This window comes from Setaria italica, chromosome II, assembly GCF_000263155.2.
Source record: "Setaria italica strain Yugu1 chromosome II, Setaria_italica_v2.0, whole genome shotgun sequence".
NCBI lineage: Eukaryota > Viridiplantae > Streptophyta > Magnoliopsida > Poales > Poaceae > Setaria > Setaria italica.
In genome coordinates this window covers 47,094,402-47,112,503 of record NC_028451.1, presented here as the reverse complement: position 1 = coordinate 47,112,503, position 18,102 = coordinate 47,094,402, and the positions used below count along the sequence as shown (strand labels likewise).

Genomic DNA, 18,102 nt, shown 5'->3' with positions numbered 1-18,102 from the left:
GGCAGGTCTCCAAAAGCAGGAAGCTAAGATGGATTTGGAGATGGGAGCAGAAGCAATGAAGGAGGCTGCAGGGCATTTTCATCCACAGGCAGAGAGGACGGAGGAAACAGTGAAGGACCAGGCACCCTCGAATGGTAGAAGCGTCGTCGGTAGTCTGGTCGCAGGCGATGAAGGCAAAATTTGGGATCTGTTTGCTGTCTAGCAGCTCATAATAGAGGTTGATGTCTACTGTTTGAAACTCTAGTCTCGTGTGGTCTGTTCTTCAGCTAGAAGGGCCCTGTGTGTCGTTCAGCTGGAGCTCGCTTTTGTACTTTTCAGTAGCTTCACTCTGGTTGTGTAACCTGAACCTGGAACTTGTAATTATAATTTTGTTGCTTCCGGTAATGAAATTCGAGCAAGATCTTTAGTGGAAAAATCTATTTAAACTATACAATTTGCAATTTGGAACGGGGAGTATGAGATTTTGCAAAAAAAAGAAAAAACTCATTAAATTTTTAGAAATTCATAACTAGTAAAGAAATAAAATGAAGAGAATAAGAGTGCGTTTGGCAGAGCTCCCGGAGTTGATTCTCTGCTGAATCCAGCAGGAGCTCTGCCAAACAGTTACAGTTTTCCAGAGGGGATTGATTCTCCGCTGATTTTGTGAAGTGATTCTTTAAAATGAACTAAGAGGCTAAGAGCTGAAAAAAGTAACTTCTCCTGATTCTATAAAGTTATTCTAGTTTATACTAAAAAATCATATAATCACTTCTAGAATTAGCTCCCACGGCAAACTGACTGTTGGGTGTCCACCGGTTCCCGAGGTTCCCCCACCTTCCCTTGCACCGTTCCTTTCTCTCTCATCTCTCTCCTCTCGGTCTCCCTTTCCTAGCGGGGACGATTGGACGAGCGGCGGCGCGATTCGACACGTCTCCCTCGCCGGGCCCTTTGCCGGCGACGAGCACCCACCAGGTAATGCCGTCCCCTTCTCTTCCCTTCCTGCTGTGCGAAACAGAGCGCCCCAAACCCTAATGTAAGCTATTTGCATTCAATCATATCTGATCCCGTTGCAATATATACCTACTAACTTCGATTTTGCTTGCAAAAATTATCGGGTGCACATGTGTAGACCCATGTCCTAATTCTGGGTCCGCCCGTGAGTACAACTAGTACAATTTAAACTCGAAATGATAACATACTCATGCTGCTGAAATTTTCCAGATTAATTTGTTTGGTTGTTTTCTTTCTAGATACAAGTGTCTCGTGTATTGCACTTAGAGGGTTTAATTACTACCCTAGAATGTGATTCTTTGTACTCCAGCTATTGTTGCAGAGGGCATGTTGGTAGAAATGGTTTGGTGGGATGTTAGAAAATCCTTTGCTGGTAGTTGGGGCCCTGGGCATGAGGGAAACCACCCCTTATCCCATCCTTCCCTGCTGCGGCCGCATACTTTGTTATGCACTACTGCAATATATGTGATTAAAATTCTGCAGCACTCACTATGTTTCTGATTGAAATGTGCGAACTGTAAAATAAAACCTTGCCTACTTATAACTCCATCCCAGAGAATTTAATCATCGATGCCTTTCTTTATATTGAACTCATTTTTCATGAGAACTTCTCAAGGGCACAGTGCAAGGTGGGCTGGGAGGCAAAAAAACAATTATGCTAATAATTTGCATGCTTGTTCAGATTCTATTGTGTCCAGGTTCCATTATTGTTTTGATTCCAGTAGTTAGTTTCTGTAAGCTGTTATTAATAGTTAGGAGAAGGCCTTTATATAACCATAACTCCATAAGGAGGATAATTGTATTAGACAATAACGCTACGAAGTATGAAGGTGTAGAAAGCCTTCCCTTCCTCTGGCATCAAATGTTTGTCTTTGATGATATGGAATGAGCCTCAAAACAGCTGCACAAGGGCAAGCATCCTCCAATGTCCAACCTTTGGCTATTAACTACAGTCCATAACCGAAATCATGCTCCATAACTATGTCTTGACAATTCAAATTTTAGTTAACGTTGTCTCTAACAGAGTTTTGTTTTATATTCTTTTAATCTATTACTTGTGTGATGATACTGCATGCACAGTTGCATGTATTCTGTGAAAGAACGGGTCACTCTAATTTTACCCTGAAATGCGCTAACAAGCATGTCCTTTGTTTCAGCTGAAAGTTACCAAGCCACTAAAGTTAGATGTCTTGTATCTTTTGGCAGGTACTCAGCCATGGTTTTTCTTGAGGTAGAGATGTCATGGAATGTGTTGATATCCCCTAGCCAGCTGGACCGCAAGGGCCTCCTGCTCCGCAAGGCTATCATTGTGCGTCTTCTGGAGGATGTTACCAACAAGAGGGCTTCCAAGGAGCATGGCTACTACGTTGCCGTCAATCAGCTGAAGGCAATATCTGAAGGGAAAGTGCGCGAGCTTACTGGAGACGTTCTGTTCCCAGTCACATTCACCTGCATCACACAGAAGCCTCTGAAGGGCGAGATCTTGGTTGGATATGTGGATAGGATCCTCAAGCACGGCGTGTTTCTCAAATCTGGACCTGTTGAGAGCATCTTCATGGCTGAGAAGTCGATGAGCGATTACAAGTACATCGGAGGGGAGAACCCTATGTTCATGAATGACCACTCAAAGCTGGAGAAGGACACCGCCGTGCGTTTCAAGGTCATGGGATTCCGCTGGATGGAAGCTGACCGCCAGTTTCAGCTCCTTGCTACGATCGCTGGTGACTTTCTTGGGCCACTGTGAACTGCTTCCACAGGCTAAATGTGGTTCTGATGTACATTGCTTGTTAGACGGTGGATGGATGTGTGGATCTGATGTGTTAGAGTTAACTTTGTAGTCAATAGTCTGATCTGTAGTGCCGAGACATGGCCAATTGTCCTGTGACATTAATGCTTGAAGCTTGATGCTGATGCCAGTGCCATTGGGCCCCGTGATTTACATGCCTGTACTGTGATGAACCTGTGTTGACCATGGCTGTTCAAGTTTTTATGCTTGCTTGCAAGTATATTTTACATGGTGTTCCCTGATCTGGAGAACTGTTGAATTTGCATTTATATTGCTTCTTGATTTGCTTGGCCATAGTGTTGATATTGAGGAGGTCCAAGGTTTCAGCGTCGGGCTTTGCCCCATATTTCGCTTTTTTCAAGGGTCAACCGAGGTTTTGCGCCCACCTGAATTTGTATTCAGAGCTTTTGGGAGGAAAACAAAGACGGAGGTGGAGTTTGAACACGACGTCTAATTACATGTCAGGCATCTACACCAGGTATCTGCCACATATTTCTTGGCGATAAGAGGACCAAAGAACTCCGAGAGGGGAGTTAACGCTACCACAATTAACAAACCAAAGCAATGAGGATATTGAGCAGCCAGCCGACACGAGTAAAATGATGTTTGAAAGAGCCATCTGCGTGCATCGACTTGAATAGATGCGAGACTATATCATTACCAATCAGAGCCTTGTAAGCTTGCTTGCAAGTGAAACAGTTCTGTTTCTATAACCAAATTCCTCGGTCAAGACGTCTTCACTAACTTCCACACCCCCTTGTCCATAGAACTAAGCATGTGTAGAATGATTGCTGGGTCTATGGTTAAGAATCTGAATGAAGAGGATGACATTAAGTATAAAAATGTTTGTAGAGGCATGATGCATCTAATTGCGTAACATAATCTATCTACTTGTGGACTCGCTATTCGATCACAAAAACTCTACATAACAAAAAGATGTGAATTTTTCTCGTCTGGGGTCGCAGTTAACAAACTGATCGATACACCAGGCATTCGAATTCGAACAGGGAAAGCTGAAGCCAGCGTGCCATCTCAAAAGTGCTATGGTTGGAATACCACTCTGGGCATTCAAACATGGATAATTGGAGCCAATGTATTATCTAAAAAATGCTATGGTTACAAGACCATTCTTAATCTTCATCCGGTAAGGTGGAGATTGGGTCCCTATCCACCCTGTGCTTCATTCGCTTGAGCTTCGGCAATGCCATTATCCAGGAAGGAACTTCACATCCTGAAGATACCAGCACGTTCGCGATATTCCTCAAGAATGGCTTGTCCTCCTCTGTGAAGAACGTGATGGCCTCCCCAGATCTACCGGCTCTTCCGCATCGTCCTACACAGAGGAAAATTGATATGTATATAAGGTCTTTCAGTATCAAGGCGCCTCCACCAGATGCACATATGCAAACAGCCTATGGTATCCAAAACTAATGTGACTGCAGACAAATTAAATGATCACTGGGCACATTTATACCAGATCAGAATTCAATTAAAAAGGAACCTAACAGGCAAGATGATGAGGTATATTCGACAGGGAACTAATCTAAAAATCTATACCATAAATTCATAATCTCTAATCTATATGGATGCAATCAAATGTACAGAGTCTTACCTATCCTGTGAATATAGGCAGCAGCTGACTCCGGAAAATCGTAGTTTATCACACAGTTTACACCTTTGAAATCCATTCCCCGAGCAATGACTTCTGTTGCTATCAGTACCCAGGTCTTTCCAGCTCTCAAGTTGTCAACAGCATCCTGACGCTGCAGTAAAGGAAATATTAATTGACAGCATGTAAGCCTTGACGTAGACAACAGTATTACAGCTATAAACAAAATAGTGCCAACATTTATGAAATAGTAGTAACAATACTATGCAAAGCAATACCTGCTCCTCACTGAGGTCTGCATGAATTACATCAGCCCTAACGTCATCAAATGCCAGTTCTTTGTAAAGCTCTTTTGCTCTGTCTTTGCTTTGGACAAAGATCAATACTGGTGGATTGAGAGACTACAATTTAATAAACGGTTGATCAGCAATAAGTAACAAACTCAAATGAACATAAAAATGAAAGTTTTGTATTTTGTTCAGTTGATTACTACAAGAAGCAGACTAGGTCCAAGCATGACTTTTTTATTCATACATGTGTGTAGTTAGTGCATAAATGGTACATAGAACTGTGGTGGGTCAGTTCTGCAATCCCGCAGCAATCAGTATTTTATACTTCCAATAACTGCAATCTACTTGTGAAATTCATGCAAATACAATTCCACATTCCTTAGTTTTAATTGTCCATCATTTGAAACCCTAGAAGGATGGTATCTGGAGACAACAGAGACACAACCAGATAAAAGATTATTGATATACCTCTTGAAAGCTTTGCCGAAGAGCTAGCAACTTCCCCCTCTCAGTTCCAGCGAAAATCAATTTTTGCTTAATCAGTGAGGAAGCTGAATTCCTGTTAAGTTGAACAAACAGTGATGAAAATATCAAATCAAACAAGCCTCATTTAGGTTCATATTTAGATGTAGATACTCACTTTCTTCCAACAATGACTCGAATGGCATCGTGCATTATAGTGCGTGCAAGAGCCTCAATTGAATCGGGCAATGTGGCACTGAACAAAGACCGAATTATTGAAGGATTGGAACAGGCTTCAACAACTGAATCAATCACTTCAACAAATCCAAGCTCAAAAAGTTTATCAGATTCATCCAAGACAAGGTATTCCACACTGCAAAAGGAGGTTATCTGTTATTTAGATTCTAGATTATGCTTTATAATGCTGAAAGCAACAATCAACAGTTCATCCTCAAGTAACAAGAAAACACACACGAGTTGGAAAACCAGCATAGTGGTAGCTTAATTGTACTATTTCTAAGAAATAGAACAATAACTGTTTTTTTTTTGGAATGACCGATGACATGTGTAGTACAGTGGTCACCTACAAGTTATCATTTTTAGCGTGAAATGCTGTGAACTACACAGCTACGCAAGTTTTAAGTGTTTCTATAAAAAATTAGAAAATGGAACCACAAGTTAACAGCCATGATCAAACATAAATCAAAACCACAACTTACCAGAAGTGGCCATCAATACATTGCTTATGGAACCAATTGCGGTGGAAAACAAAACAATAAAACATTCAAGATATGATCACAGACCTACTTAAATCAAGGTCTCTTTTCTTTACAGCATGGTCCAAACGAAGCGGGGTGGAAACAAGGATATCACAGTGCATATCTTTGAAATTCCCTGATTTGGAGAGATCTTTGGTCATCAATTTAATATAGTACTTCCTTCCTTTAGCCATCTTCTTGCATTCTCTCACAGTTTGTGCGGCCAATTCTCTCGTTGGGCAAAGAATCACAGCTTTAACACCACCTTTAGACCCTGGCTATTAGAACAATACTCATCAAGTGGAATATCAACCAATGTGAACAGCACAATGCAATACTATAAAGACATACCTTAATTTTCATAAGAAGTGGAAACAAGAAAGCCAGTGTCTTGCCAGAACCAGTAGGTGCACAAGCAAAGCATTCCCTCCCCTAGGCAAGGAATGCAAGTTAAATCAACTTAACGGCTAAAATAGTTTTCCAAGGCAAAAGGACTAAATCCAAATAGAGTTCAAACTCACTCACCGAAAGAAGAATGGGAATGGCCTGCCTTTGTATTGGTGTAGGTTCTTGAAACCCAAGTTTTGACAAGTTCCCAACCAGATAGGAATCACACCCATATCTAGTGCAAAAATGAAAACAACCTAACCACCTCAAACGTTTCCACTATAACCAGAAGTATGTTGTGCTTGAAAACACTAACCTTGAAATCAGTTCTTCAAAGCTCTCAAGTGGTGCTGGAACATTTTGTCCAGCAATGTGAATATCAAACCTCTTCCGAAGAACTGCAGCCCTCTGCAAAGTGGAAACCAAAACCAAACTATAAAACTCCAGCCATCCAGATGACTCAGTGGTAAGAAACTTTGGAAATTGCAATTGCAAATACAGTACATCTAAAGTCCAAGCTTTATTTGGCACTACTGTCAATTCAAGCAGGATACTGAAGGGGTCATAAGAAATTTTAGGGCATGCAAGCTTTTAACAATCAATTCTTCATGAGCTAGAATTCAGTCCAACAAAAACTGGCGACATGATTACATAAATGGGATAGGCACGGCACAATACACCAACACAAGTGCACTGCCAAAATTCAATTACCTCGATTTCCCTCTCAATCTCCTTCCGCCGCCTCACAGACACCGAATCCTCATCCTTCCCTATCACCACCTTCTCAGAACGCAGCTCGTCATTTTTACCCACCAATCCCTTGAACACATTGAACCCCTCCACAACATCTGCAGAATACAACACACGGGGCAGAATGAAATTACCAACACAATGAGTACCCAAGCGGCAACCTCCCGGAGCGAACCAACCGGAAGCGAGCCTCACCCGACGACGAGGCGGCAGCCGCTTCCGCTCGCTTCTTCTTATTATTCTTCGCCTTCGCCTTGCCGCTCTTTCGCTTCCGCTTCTTCTCCGGGGACAGCGCGGAGGGGGCGGCGGGTGAGGGAGTCGGGCCTTGATGGAACCGCGCAAAGTCGGCGGCGAAGCGCTTGCGGTTGAAGTGAGTGCCGGCGAAGAGCGCCGACGAGAGCTTCGAGGTCTCCATGGCTCGCCGTCGCCGTCGCCGCCGCGGAGAACCCACCCCTTCCTCTTCTAAAACCCTAGGCACCCCTGCTTCTCTGTGTAATTGCTGCGGGACCCACCTGCAGTGAGAGGGCAAGTAGAGTTGTCCGGGCCCCATGTCGCAGAGACGGAGCTCGCCCTTTCCATTCCACGTGGGACCAACGCTCGTGTGACTGGTTGACGGCGGAGGCGGTCATCTTGGGACCCCACAAGTCAGCGTATCTGACAGCTAGGGGCTACCTCTTCTCGATGACGTGGCGTTCGCTTCCACTTCTGGTATCCAGTTCTTTGCTTTGCCCCCGTCCATAGCGCTGCCGTATGTGAAGGGGAAGAAGAAATATTTCGGCGCGCAAATCTCCGCCTCCATTCGCGCGCTGCAATTCTCGTGCTCGATTCGCGGCGATGATGATTCCGTGGGGCGGAGTGGGGTGCTGCCTCAGCGCCGCGGCGCTGTATCTCCTTGGGAGGAGCAGCGGAAGGTGCCGATCCCTCGTGTCTTATTTTCTTCCCTTTTTCGGTGCGCTTTCTGTAAGATCTATGTGATGTATTGATTGTTTGGTGCTCAGAGATGCGGAGGTGCTGCGGTCGGTCGCGAGGGCTGGCAGCATGAAGGATTTAGGTCAGTAAGTGACGGGTTAGGGTTTGGTTACTGCATTTGTGGTTGATGTATTCAGCCTTTGGGAAGGTTCATTGTTTGATTTAGTCTGATTCTTTATTTTTTTGTTTTTACTACGAAAGGATAGTAAGTAAAACCGAGTGTGTATATGTTTAAAAGAAAGGATCAACCGAAGCTTATATTTGCACAGTATGATTATATTTGTTGAGATTAGTTTATATTAGTACTCCTGATAATTAGGTTACCAGGGTTTTGTTATATGGTTTTGACTGCTGGTAGAATTGTATCAGGTTTACAGTTTTATACTGAGCTGACTTGATTGTGATTGTATGATTTGCACAATTGTCAACTGTTGATTTTGATATGCTTGCTCAGTTGTTTCTTCAGTCATTTCACTCTCTTTTTCGATATGGATGTTGATTTTGATTGGTTAAATTTATAAAAAGGAACTTTAGATTAGGTGTTATTTTGAGAACTTAGCAGCCATTTTGATTATTTAACTATATAAATGATGTTATTTTCTGACATGTCTACACCGTCTTGAACAGCTGCTATCTTGGACACTGCAAGTAAAGTCCTACCACTTGTAGTGGCCGTTTCTGGAAGAGTTGGTTCAGACACGCCACTTATATGCCAACAAAGTGGCATGAGAGGTGTAATCGTTGAGGAAACGGTAACCACTGATTTCATTCTCTCTCTTTTTTTGGTGATGAGTAGATGGGCTGCAATAAATATGCTATTTCTGCTTAAACTTTATATTTTGTAGGCAGAGCAACACTTCCTGAAGCACAACGATGCTGGATCCTGGATTCAAGATTCTGCAGTGATGCTTTCTGTTAGCAAAGAGGTTCCATGGTATCTGGTAATTGACTGCTGTAGCTTTTTCCCCCCTTTTTCAAATATGACTATTTAGCCTGGGACTGAATTAGCATATTATGCCCGAAATTGGGTTTATCAATAAGCTAGTTTATGCGAACTTGGGTTTATAGTGTGAGCCAACTAAGCTAATGGTCTCTGTTTGGATTACCTTAAGCTTTTCTTGTGAGCCTATTGTTGTAGCTTGATGTGTGGATAAAAGTCAGCTTTTAAGCTCCAAAGCCCAGCCTTGCTGGCCCTGGCTCTTGTTGGAGGCCAGACTCAAGCCCAAAATTAACCCCTATTTTAGGCATTGTTGATATCATACATAAGCCTCTTGTCCAAAATAAATGATAATTCTGAGCCTAAGATATGCCAAATGGGTATTTAAACATAAATTATTACAGCTCAGGATGAAAATGGCCATTCCATATATACTATATGCATCCTTCAGGCAAAAAAAATGATGTCATTTTTTAATAACTTATCCACAATTTGCGAGTGGGATGCTTCTCTAACCTTTAAATATCACTAGGATGATGGAACTGGACGTGTCTATGTGGTCGGTGCTCGTGCTGCAGCTGGTTTAATTTTAACTGTTGCCAGTGAGGTTTTTGAGGAGTCAGGGCGGACACTTGTACGTGGAACTCTAGATTATTTACAAGGATTGAAGGTTTGTCTAATCGCATCTTCAACAATGACAATGCTTAAAGATACATGACTGATGATTAAGCAATAATCCTATAGATGCTTGGAGTAAAGCGAACTGAAAGGGTTCTTCCAACTGGAACCTCGTTGACGGTTGTTGGTGAGGTAGTATTTGCATCACTAATTGGTCTGTGTTGTGTTGCATTAATTCTTGTTGGCATGTCTAATGTATTTTTTTTATCTCTTCCTTTTGTTCTTTGTTCTTATTTGTATGAACAGGCCATTAAAGATGATGTTGGAACTATTCGAATTCAGAGACCGCACAAAGGACCATTTTATGTATCACCAAAAAGCATTGATCAACTTATCTTGAATCTTGGAAAATGGGCCAAGTAGGAAAATTCATTAGAGCACTCTTTGTCTTAGTTCGGGTGTCGTGATGCTAATAGCGTGTTTGTTACAGGTTATACCGGCTTGCTTCCATGGGCTTTGCAACATTTAGTGTTTTTCTCCTTGCAAAGCGTGCAATTCAGCATTTTCTGGAAAGGAAGCGCCGGCACGAACTGCAGAAAAGGTGCCTAACTCCTAACATCAGTTCCTTTTAGGACATTCAGATGAACAGATTGTTAAAAAAAAGTAGCGGCGTTCTTTATTGTTCAGATTCTTTTAAGAGGTTTGTCTTTCTTTCATTTAAGAAAAAGTACTAAAGAGTACAGAGTGAATACATTGTATCTTCTTAACCCTGTAACTAGTGTCATGCTTGGTTAAAATGCAATCAAAACCTAAAACTAAAGTGCTAAGATATTCTGTTTGCATAGTAGTGTTACCACAAGCCAACACTCATGCACGTGATTGCATACTAAGGTTTTATTGGGCACAGAAGATTCTGATACTATTTTATTCGTATAGGGTTCTTAATGCAGCAGCACAAAGGCAAGCTAGAGAAGCTGAAGGTGATTTTGTATTTCTGTTCTAGATTGGTTGTGCTATATTATTAGTAATGGGCATGTTTAATTATTATCTTGTATTTTTTTTTGGTTCAGGGGGCAAAGGTACATCAAACACAGAGCCTAACAGTAAAAAAGATCAATTGGTGCTGGATATATGTGTTATATGCCTTGAGCAAGAGTACAATGCTGTTTTTGTGCCGTAAGTATCCTACGTCTTCCAGAGCTTCTATGTTGAGAATGAAACAACCTGATTGTCTCTTTTTCCTTTTTCTTTTTCCACAATCCCAAATATACTAGGCAGCATTATGGTCTTCCTGATTCATGTTGACTAGCTTCTCAAATTTCTCTCCTATAACAGCTTGCCTCATAACTTGACAACCACTTGAAAGTTGATTAATGGGTGAAACGAACTCAATAAGCATTGTTATGTGCGATGCTTCATCATTTGGGTTGGAGCCTGAGCAAAGAGTGGAACTGCAGAAATACAAGTTTTGTTCATATTTTAAGCCCTGTTCATTGCTAGTTCTGCTATCATTGTTGTCACCCCTAAAAGATTTCACTCGAAGCAACTCAGTAATTAATAAATTGTTATACAGGTGCGGCCACATGTGTTGTTGTATGGCCTGCTCTTCACATTTAACAAACTGCCCACTTTGCCGGAGAAGAATAGACCAAGCTGTCAGAACTTTCCGCCATTGACAGTAATATATGAATGTATGATGCAAAAACTGGCATGGTATCACCACGGTGAGCTGCTTCTTTTGAAACCAGTTGGTCAACCAAAGGACATGAACTGCAATACTGGGCTGAAGCTTCTTCAAGGAGTTTGCTGGCAGAACAGCGAGTGATGCAAGCTCATAGCCAATGGGTGCCCTTGCCTGTAATGTACTACAATTGTGTACAGAACGTTCTTGTGTAAATGCACATAGGCTAGCAGCGAGTTTATTGATAATATGGATGCTGGTAACATTTATCGCTGCCCAATGGGCATTTGTGCAGAGGAATAACAAAGTTGTTCGCTTTGTTGACATTAATCAAATTTTCTGGTGAATGAGAATGGAACGCTATCTGTGGTTCTTTTGTGCCCAGTTTGCTTGGCAGGATCATAAGTAGGAGAAAAGAACAAAAGATTTGTAATATGTCTTTATGTTTCTACGGCTCATTTTGTAACATGTATGTGAAAACTCCTTGTTGGCACATTATTTTTCAGTCCATATTCATGCCTGTTCCTCGCTAATTTAGAGACGTGCGATAAGACAAAATGTCGGGATCGAATGGATGGCTTAGTGCACGCCTGATGTTGCAACCATCAATTAGCAAGATCGTTACTTTTCCAAGATTGCAAAATCATTGGGCTAAACACGTGCAAAAAGGAACAGTAGGAGGTTAATATACAAATTTATGTATCAACTATTTTTTAGTAGATTAAAATTTATATACAGAACATCTTACTAAAGTCAAATCAATTTTAGCACGTCTACAATACAGTCTACTATGTTAAAAAATGGACAGCCACCAACGAGGTTTAGCCTAAGCCGTGGGTATTAGCTTTCGTGTGGGTATTAACCAACGGGTGCATGGTGTTATCACCCGGGAAGCCCAAGTCCTAATCCTAATCCAAATCCATACCCCAATCCCTGAAACGAAGGCTGAGCCGCTGAGGACCTGAGGTGAGGTCCGCTCCAACGGGAATTGCAATTTCGGTCCAGCCGAGCTCCCGCTGAAACCCTAATCCGGTAATCCCCTCCATCACAGGATTCCCATTCCCAATCCTGCCACCCAACGCTTGCCGCCGACGTCCTCCGGCCTTGGTCTCCGCCGCTCGTGGGGTGAGGCCCCGTGCGCTCCCTTGTGTTCCAAGATGGCGACGCCTAAATATCAGATTCAGGCAAGGTTTTTACTTTTCTTGTTTACTTTCAGGTGCTCAAGCGCCGATTTTGTCTACATCTCGACGCTCGCCGTGTTAGCCAACTGCAGTTGCCGGGCGAAATTTGGTCTTCGCAGGTCTGCTTTATTGCTCTCTCCAATTCGTAATGCCATATGCTTTGTATTAGGTTATCTACTCTGGTATCTTCTGTCAGCATAGATAGTATTTTGTAGCGAGGCACAGGTCTGAAGCGATTCAGTAATGCCATGTACTAATCCGATTGTGCTACGAAGTACTATGCACACCTACTGAATTGTGTTTATTTGTTTTTCTTTTTATTTCCAGGGATGAATTATACTCCAAGCCCCAGAATCGTTCGCGGCAGAGGTAGAAATAAAAGGAAGTGGACAGCAGAAGAAGATGAAGAGCTTGTCAAAGCCTTGTGCGAGGTATCTGCTGATCCTAGATATAAGGTTGAAGGAGGGGGCTTCAAGAACTGTTACTCTCAAGGCATACAGAGCATTCTTGCACAAAAGCTACCTGGCCGTGGTATTAAAGCCAGCCCTCATGTTGATTCTCGGTTGAAAGTGTTGAAGCGGAAGTATTATTCAATCAAGGATATGTTAGCATCGCCAGGCTTCTCTTGGGATGACGCAAGAAAGATGATCCAATGTGAAAAACAACGATATGATGAATATTGCAGAGTACATTATTCTGAGTATTTTGGCACTCGTATATTTTTCATCATAATATGTTTCTGTTTTGACTTATTTGTTTGATGCAGGATCATCCTAGAGCCAAGGGTATGTATGGCATCCCATTTGTATATTTTGATACATTTGATGCAATATATGGCAAGGACAGATACATCGGAGAAGGGTTGGAAGGGTCTGAAGAAGCAATTGCTAACATGGAGAATGGTGAAAATGCAAATGAAGTTGGAGATGACGAAGTGGAGGAGGATGCGATGTCCACAGGAGTATCTGGTCGCTCCTTGGCTGCAACACTAAGCTCTAAGAGTCAGAAGAAATACAAGCATGATGGAAAAGGGAATAGGACTGAATCAAATTGCCCGTCCCTGGACAAGTTCAAGGATCTACATGGTCAGTTTCAAACTGCCATTCAGCATGTAAGTACGATGGCAGCAGCAATGGAGCTGTTCAAGGATGTACATGATCACTTTCAAAGTGTCGTTCAGCATGCTGGTGCAATGGCCACAGGAATGGAGCAGTTCAAGGATGCCCATGATCGCTTTCAGAGTGTTGTTCAGCATGTCAGCACCACAACAGCAGCAATGGAACAGTTCAAGGATGCTCTTGATCATTTCCAGACTATTACTCAGAATGGCAGGGTGATTGCAGAGGTGGAGTATGGTACTGATATGCAAGAGAAGTCATTGTGTGAAGAGCCCCAAAGGAAGGCCAAAGTAACAGCCATTTCTGAAGTAGAAAAGCTTGGCTTAACTGGAATTGAAGTGGTAACCGCCGCAAGCATTTTCGCAAAGGAACCAAACCAAATGGACATGTTTTTAGCACTGCCAGAAATCTATAAGAAGGATTACATACTCCAGATGCTCAGTGGTATGCCATGCGGTTCTCAGATCCTATATACAATCCATCTCACTTAGTTTGAACTTTATGGCTGTAAAGGTTCATTTAGCATAGTTGCTTTTAAGTCTACTAGTCTAGCATTGGCATTTGCTGCAGGTTTCAACTTTCTGCATGTAAGCTGTCAGGTTGCTTCTCCTAGGATTGGAACATGTGCAAACTGTACAGTTTTGGAGCATTAACGGATGGTCCTATCTGCGTATGTCATCTTTAGCTGACTGTGTAGTCAAGAACCTGATCGCCCTGCCACACGTTTAGTTTGCTGTAGTTATAAGTAGTTGGTTGCTGCTTGCTTCTGCCATGTAAACTGTCAAGTTATGTGCGCGTGAGAATAGATAATTATTCACTTGTCGATAGTTTTATGAGCACCTATGTGATGCATTCAAGGATAATTATAACCATTGCTGACATTTCTGGTTTGTTAGTTCGCATTATAACTTTGTAAGGCTATTCCTATGTGCAAGAACATTGTATTTAATTATGTATTTGTTTATGCTTATCCTTTTATGGTAAAATGCAAACTAGTATTGTTTTCCGGTCTTTATATGCTTGTTGAGAAGTGGTTGCAAATTTGCAATGCTTTATCTCCGTTTGAAAGCCAAACCATTTATCCTTCAGTAGAAGTATTTCGGGCAGTTGGTTGTTGCGGCCTAGATGGGAAAAAAAATGAGCTGAACTTTCTTTTGATGTCAAATGAAGCTAACTTGTATTGCATTTCCTTTTGTTTCAGGCGGACAATCTATCCAATATTCAGTTGGTTAATCCGTATTCTTGAGAACAAGTTGGCTAGAGCCTAGAGATCTGTAAACAGTTATCATGTGGCATTCGTCTAGTGCCCTGCCCATGTGCTTTCAATTACTGATGTGGGTGTTAGCATGTGTCAAGACTATTATCAGTTATCACTCTTAGCGAGGTGGTCCTTTCCATGTGTTACCAATTTCTGATGTCTGTTAAGCGTGTCAATATCATAGCTTCTTAGTGATGGAAGAATTATTTGTAACTTTATTAAAAAAAATACCTGTAACTTTTTTGCCAAAAAACGTTACTTGTAACTTCATCTAAACCCTTTCCTCCAACGAACCATTTACCTTCCCTATCCCCGTCCATTGCCGATCCAAGCATTCCTATATACTACTGTCATTTCCATTCCAAATCCTAAAACCAAAAGTTGCAAGAATTCATGACTGGTTCTGGTTAGGTAAAGAGTTTATCCAGGATATAACAAAGTAGTTACTCTGGAATTTACTTCTTCAAATTAATATACACTCTCCAGCTGAGTTTATTTGTGGCTTCTGTCACCAGTAAATATTGACCGAAAGATACCTCTCCAGAGCTGCTGGAACTGAAAGATGACGCTTCTGACAACCTGATAACAAGTCTAGCGATGTTTTTATCCTTGGAAAAACATTACAGGCTGAACGAAACAGGTGTGATCTTTTTCATATGTGAAAATTTAAGCCGTATTAGATAGCAGTTAACCATATTTTTCTGCTATGCCGTTTCCATTCACAGGCACGAACTCAATCAGATAATAATTATCAACAGCTCTCCCAATCAAGCAAAATAACGCAGAGATGCAAGATTAGATAAACAAATCTCTTGCGTGCAGGCTACAACCAGGTTTTGTGCATGAGATGGAGCAGCTGAGCTGCCGTTAAATCCAACATGAAAATAAACATAACATGATTCCACCTCAAAAAATATGCGAAGCCATCTCCAATTGAAAGGAAACACAAAGGAGGAAATGAATGGGTGCGATTAACCAAGACAGCGACAACGCTGCTCTTCAAGTTGCTGGCATTAGATATCCACAGATACAAACAGAAAATGAAGCAGAAATGTAGTCGAATCGTTCTTTGGCAGTATTATTTTGCAATCAAAGAAGACTTCATAGCCTGGATGGTATTACTTCCATGCCCAAGTACAAAGACACTAGTTACCACACAGAAGTTCACTCCTTTTTCCCAATCCCGTGAGACATGTTGTAAACTCCACGACCCTGTTTAGGAGACAGAGTAACAAATCATCAGGTCAGCTGGGGCAAGAAAAAAATAAGAAGAAAACAAGTAACAATGTCCTAAGTTGAAAGCTGAAACTTACAATCATGAACATGCTGGTGGCAGCAAGTGCAAGGGGGATGGCAACGGAGGTAACCACATCATAGCGTCCTTTCAGGTAGGTGTGCTTGGTCAAGTTCTGGAAGATTTGCTGCTGCTTGAAAAGCCTCTCCCGTGGCAGAAATGGAGCTTCTGTCATCCTGCATTTAAAGAAAAGAAACCTAGACAGCTTAATAACACAATGACAAAATAACAGCCTCTGTTGCGCTAATACTAATATTGTACAGTACATCTCATGACAGTTATAGTGTAATCACTGATTGTAACAACTGTAAGCAACAACGGAAAAAAATCAGCACAATTGGCCTTATATCCTCCTAAAATGATTTAATTCACAGAGGCTTTGTTAGTTGTTTGGCTATTCCTATTAGCACCTATCAGGACGGGAAAAAAATTATCAATTGAGAATTCAGTATAGTTTTGTCTTAAAAAAAAAACAGGAACACTTTAATCCAGGCACGTAGGAATTTCTTTGGAAACATCAAAATACAATTTGGCTGGGGGATAAACACAACATTTCCATTCTACAGTGATGGCTTATTTGTACTACAATGAAACAAATAATGCTAGTCAGCGAGTGAACACCCAATACTAACATGTAGAGAGTAAGTGGCAAAAAAAAAAATCTTATTGTGGGCAGAGTTAAAGGGAAAAGGCAACTCCTTGGCCAACATTTCATGGTTGCTCATGACCAGAACAGTGCAGTGCAACACTATACGCAAAGATTATATGAACTTTGCAACCAGACCAAGTTCCCAAGCCTGATATGTATGATTTCATGTCTAAGCAAAATCCCACAGCAACGAAACCCACACACATGCAGCAAAGTTTGAAATAATTTACAAGCATATTATGCACCTTCCATCTACCATTTTCTCAATGATAAATCTATCGAAAAACTATATTGTACATCTCTTTCGCATTCCGTAATGGAATAAACCAAAGAAACTATTGACATGGCAAGGTAGTAGAAATCCCCGACACATAGCTAACCATTGACACCGCACAACACATTTCCGGAAGGCAGAGTCTGAACCCTTCAATCCATTCGCAAAACTAGGCAAGAAAGACAACAGATCGAACCAACATCGAAGTCGGCAGCAATCATGCCAGATCGTGGGCACAGAGCCCGCTGAGATGTCATGCCATCCAATCGATAAACGCATCACAATAGAATTAAGAAAAAACACAGGTGCGCCAACGCAGATCGGATGCACCAAGCACCCCAACGACGCAGTACGGCGCCACCCCATAACAAAAATGAAGCTACGCGTCCTTCGCCCGCTCCGGATCCCGGGACCAATCAGTGGGTCGCTACGCAGGATAGGTTCAGGGACGAGGAAAGGAGGGAGAGATCGACGCGTACCTGGCGGCCGAGGGTCGCGACGCGGTGGCCGGCGGCGGAGGAGGGTGGGGGATCTGTGAGAGGCGTATGCGGGGGAGGCTGACCTGACCGAGGGGAATGGAACGAGTCGGGGAGGCCGCGGCTTTTGTTGTTTCCCTCGTGGGCTGAGTGGGTTAACCATGTTTGGGCCCTTAGCAGACTGAAAATGTTTACCATGGCCCGTGGGTCGGTCTTCATATTTTGAAAAAAAAAATTATCTAAAGAATTTCAAAACTTTTTCGCCAGTTTGACTAGCAATCCCTATTATTTACACCATCACTTACTAGCAAACTCTCAACAATTTCACGTCATGTCAAAAAAAAGGAAAGAAAAAAACCGAAAGTCCACACGTATGGGTGTAACACTACACATTTTAATGCAAAAAATATACAGCGTTATGATTTTTTTATCAAAAACGTGGATGCTCCCGTTAGTATCCAATGGTTCAAAATATTGTTCCATTAGTATCAAAATCAGAATACGAAGTCAAGACACGGTGCAAACCGCTGCAGAACTTCTTATGGCATCGTCTGATAGGAACTGCAAATCAAGATACACACAGACCAGCAGGATCAGCAAAAGGACCGTTTGCTC

At 42.0% G+C, this 18,102-nt stretch overlaps 4 protein-coding genes across 5 annotated transcripts; 3 read left to right on the top strand and 1 right to left on the bottom strand.

Annotated features, from left to right (window-relative positions):
• The first annotated feature begins 775 nt into the window (after positions 1 to 775).
• Positions 776 to 3,018, top strand: LOC101786267 (DNA-directed RNA polymerase V subunit 7). Its single transcript, XM_004958476.4, has 2 exons — positions 776 to 951; positions 2,197 to 3,018. The coding sequence occupies exon 2, from the start codon at positions 2,207 to 2,209 to the stop codon at positions 2,732 to 2,734; it is 528 nt and encodes a 175-aa protein (XP_004958533.1). The 5' UTR covers positions 776 to 951; positions 2,197 to 2,206; the 3' UTR covers positions 2,735 to 3,018.
• A 561-nt stretch (positions 3,019 to 3,579) lies between these two features.
• LOC101785859 (DEAD-box ATP-dependent RNA helicase 57) lies at positions 3,580 to 7,536 on the bottom strand. The gene is made up of 11 exons (XM_004958475.2): positions 7,228 to 7,536; positions 6,994 to 7,130; positions 6,599 to 6,690; positions 6,421 to 6,517; positions 6,247 to 6,327; positions 5,941 to 6,173; positions 5,316 to 5,510; positions 5,144 to 5,234; positions 4,664 to 4,786; positions 4,389 to 4,539; positions 3,580 to 4,109 (listed from the first exon to the last, which is right to left on the bottom strand). The coding sequence occupies exons 1-11, from the start codon at positions 7,445 to 7,447 to the stop codon at positions 3,907 to 3,909; spliced, it is 1,623 nt and encodes a 540-aa protein (XP_004958532.1). The 5' UTR covers positions 7,448 to 7,536; the 3' UTR covers positions 3,580 to 3,906.
• Positions 7,537 to 7,735: 199 nt separating this feature from the next.
• Positions 7,736 to 11,621, top strand: LOC101785193 (E3 ubiquitin-protein ligase SP1). 2 transcript variants are annotated; one of them, XM_022824420.1, is made up of 11 exons: positions 7,736 to 7,943; positions 8,031 to 8,083; positions 8,629 to 8,753; positions 8,847 to 8,942; positions 9,471 to 9,608; positions 9,683 to 9,748; positions 9,863 to 9,975; positions 10,047 to 10,157; positions 10,493 to 10,536; positions 10,627 to 10,732; positions 10,892 to 11,123. In XM_022824420.1, the coding sequence occupies exons 1-11, from the start codon at positions 7,867 to 7,869 to the stop codon at positions 10,917 to 10,919; spliced, it is 957 nt and encodes a 318-aa protein (XP_022680155.1). In that variant the 5' UTR covers positions 7,736 to 7,866; the 3' UTR covers positions 10,920 to 11,123. The 2 variants fall into 2 exon arrangements, with proteins under 2 accessions (XP_022680155.1, XP_004958530.1); XM_004958473.2 differs by lacking the exon at positions 10,892 to 11,123 and adding an exon at positions 11,130 to 11,621 and having other exon boundaries at positions 7,738 to 7,943.
• Positions 11,622 to 12,080: 459 nt separating this feature from the next.
• On the top strand, positions 12,081 to 15,070 carry LOC101784260. The gene is made up of 6 exons (XM_022823868.1): positions 12,081 to 12,203; positions 12,289 to 12,362; positions 12,454 to 12,537; positions 12,746 to 13,104; positions 13,185 to 13,980; positions 14,738 to 15,070. Exons 4-6 carry the CDS (start codon positions 12,748 to 12,750, stop codon positions 14,767 to 14,769), a joined length of 1,185 nt encoding a protein of 394 aa, XP_022679603.1. The 5' UTR covers positions 12,081 to 12,203; positions 12,289 to 12,362; positions 12,454 to 12,537; positions 12,746 to 12,747; the 3' UTR covers positions 14,770 to 15,070.
• Positions 15,071 to 18,102: the final 3,032 nt, after the last annotated feature.